Source organism: Fukomys damarensis, unplaced genomic scaffold (assembly GCF_012274545.1).
Source record: "Fukomys damarensis isolate Sample0158 unplaced genomic scaffold, DMR_v1.0_HiC HiC_scaffold_25, whole genome shotgun sequence".
Taxonomy (NCBI): Eukaryota; Metazoa; Chordata; class Mammalia; order Rodentia; family Bathyergidae; genus Fukomys; species Fukomys damarensis.
The window spans coordinates 12,042,649-12,042,954 of NW_022900937.1; the positions used below are offsets into that span (position 1 = coordinate 12,042,649).

The window sequence follows — 306 nt, forward strand, 5'->3', positions numbered from 1 at the left end:
CCGGCCAGACTCACCATGGTGACCCACGCCTCCGCCCGCCCGGCCCGGCCGCCTGAGTGGGAGCGAGCCGGGGCTAGACCGCAGTCTCCGGGGTGAACTTCAAAAGTTGGTTCCCGTCGCCAAAATCAGGCTCCCGACACCCAAGCGCTCACAAGAGCCAATGGGAACCCAGGAGGGAGCCCATGCACGGGGATCGGCGCTAGGTGAGGGCGACACCCGAGCTCAGAAGGCGCGGCGTACTATCGGGCACCAGTGCGCTCTGCCCAGCTTCGGGCGCCCCGCTCCGCGCTGCACCCAGGTCCCGCG

The 306-nt window shown here is 69.6% G+C and overlaps 1 protein-coding gene across 2 annotated transcripts in view; it reads right to left on the minus strand.

Moving 5' to 3' along the window:
* Myo1e (myosin IE) overlaps positions 1-306 on the minus strand; it is a 196,498-nt gene that overhangs the window by 182,386 nt on the left and 13,806 nt on the right. Inside the window, exon 1 of one of the 2 annotated variants that reach the window (XM_010641248.1) lies at positions 15-300. The exons of the other annotated variant lie outside the window; for it this stretch is intronic. Within the exon in view, the coding sequence (XP_010639550.1) occupies positions 15-17 (3 nt within the window). The 5' untranslated portion in view covers positions 18-300. Of the gene's footprint in view, positions 1-14; positions 301-306 lie in introns of those variants that run through there. 2 annotated transcript variants of the gene reach the window in all.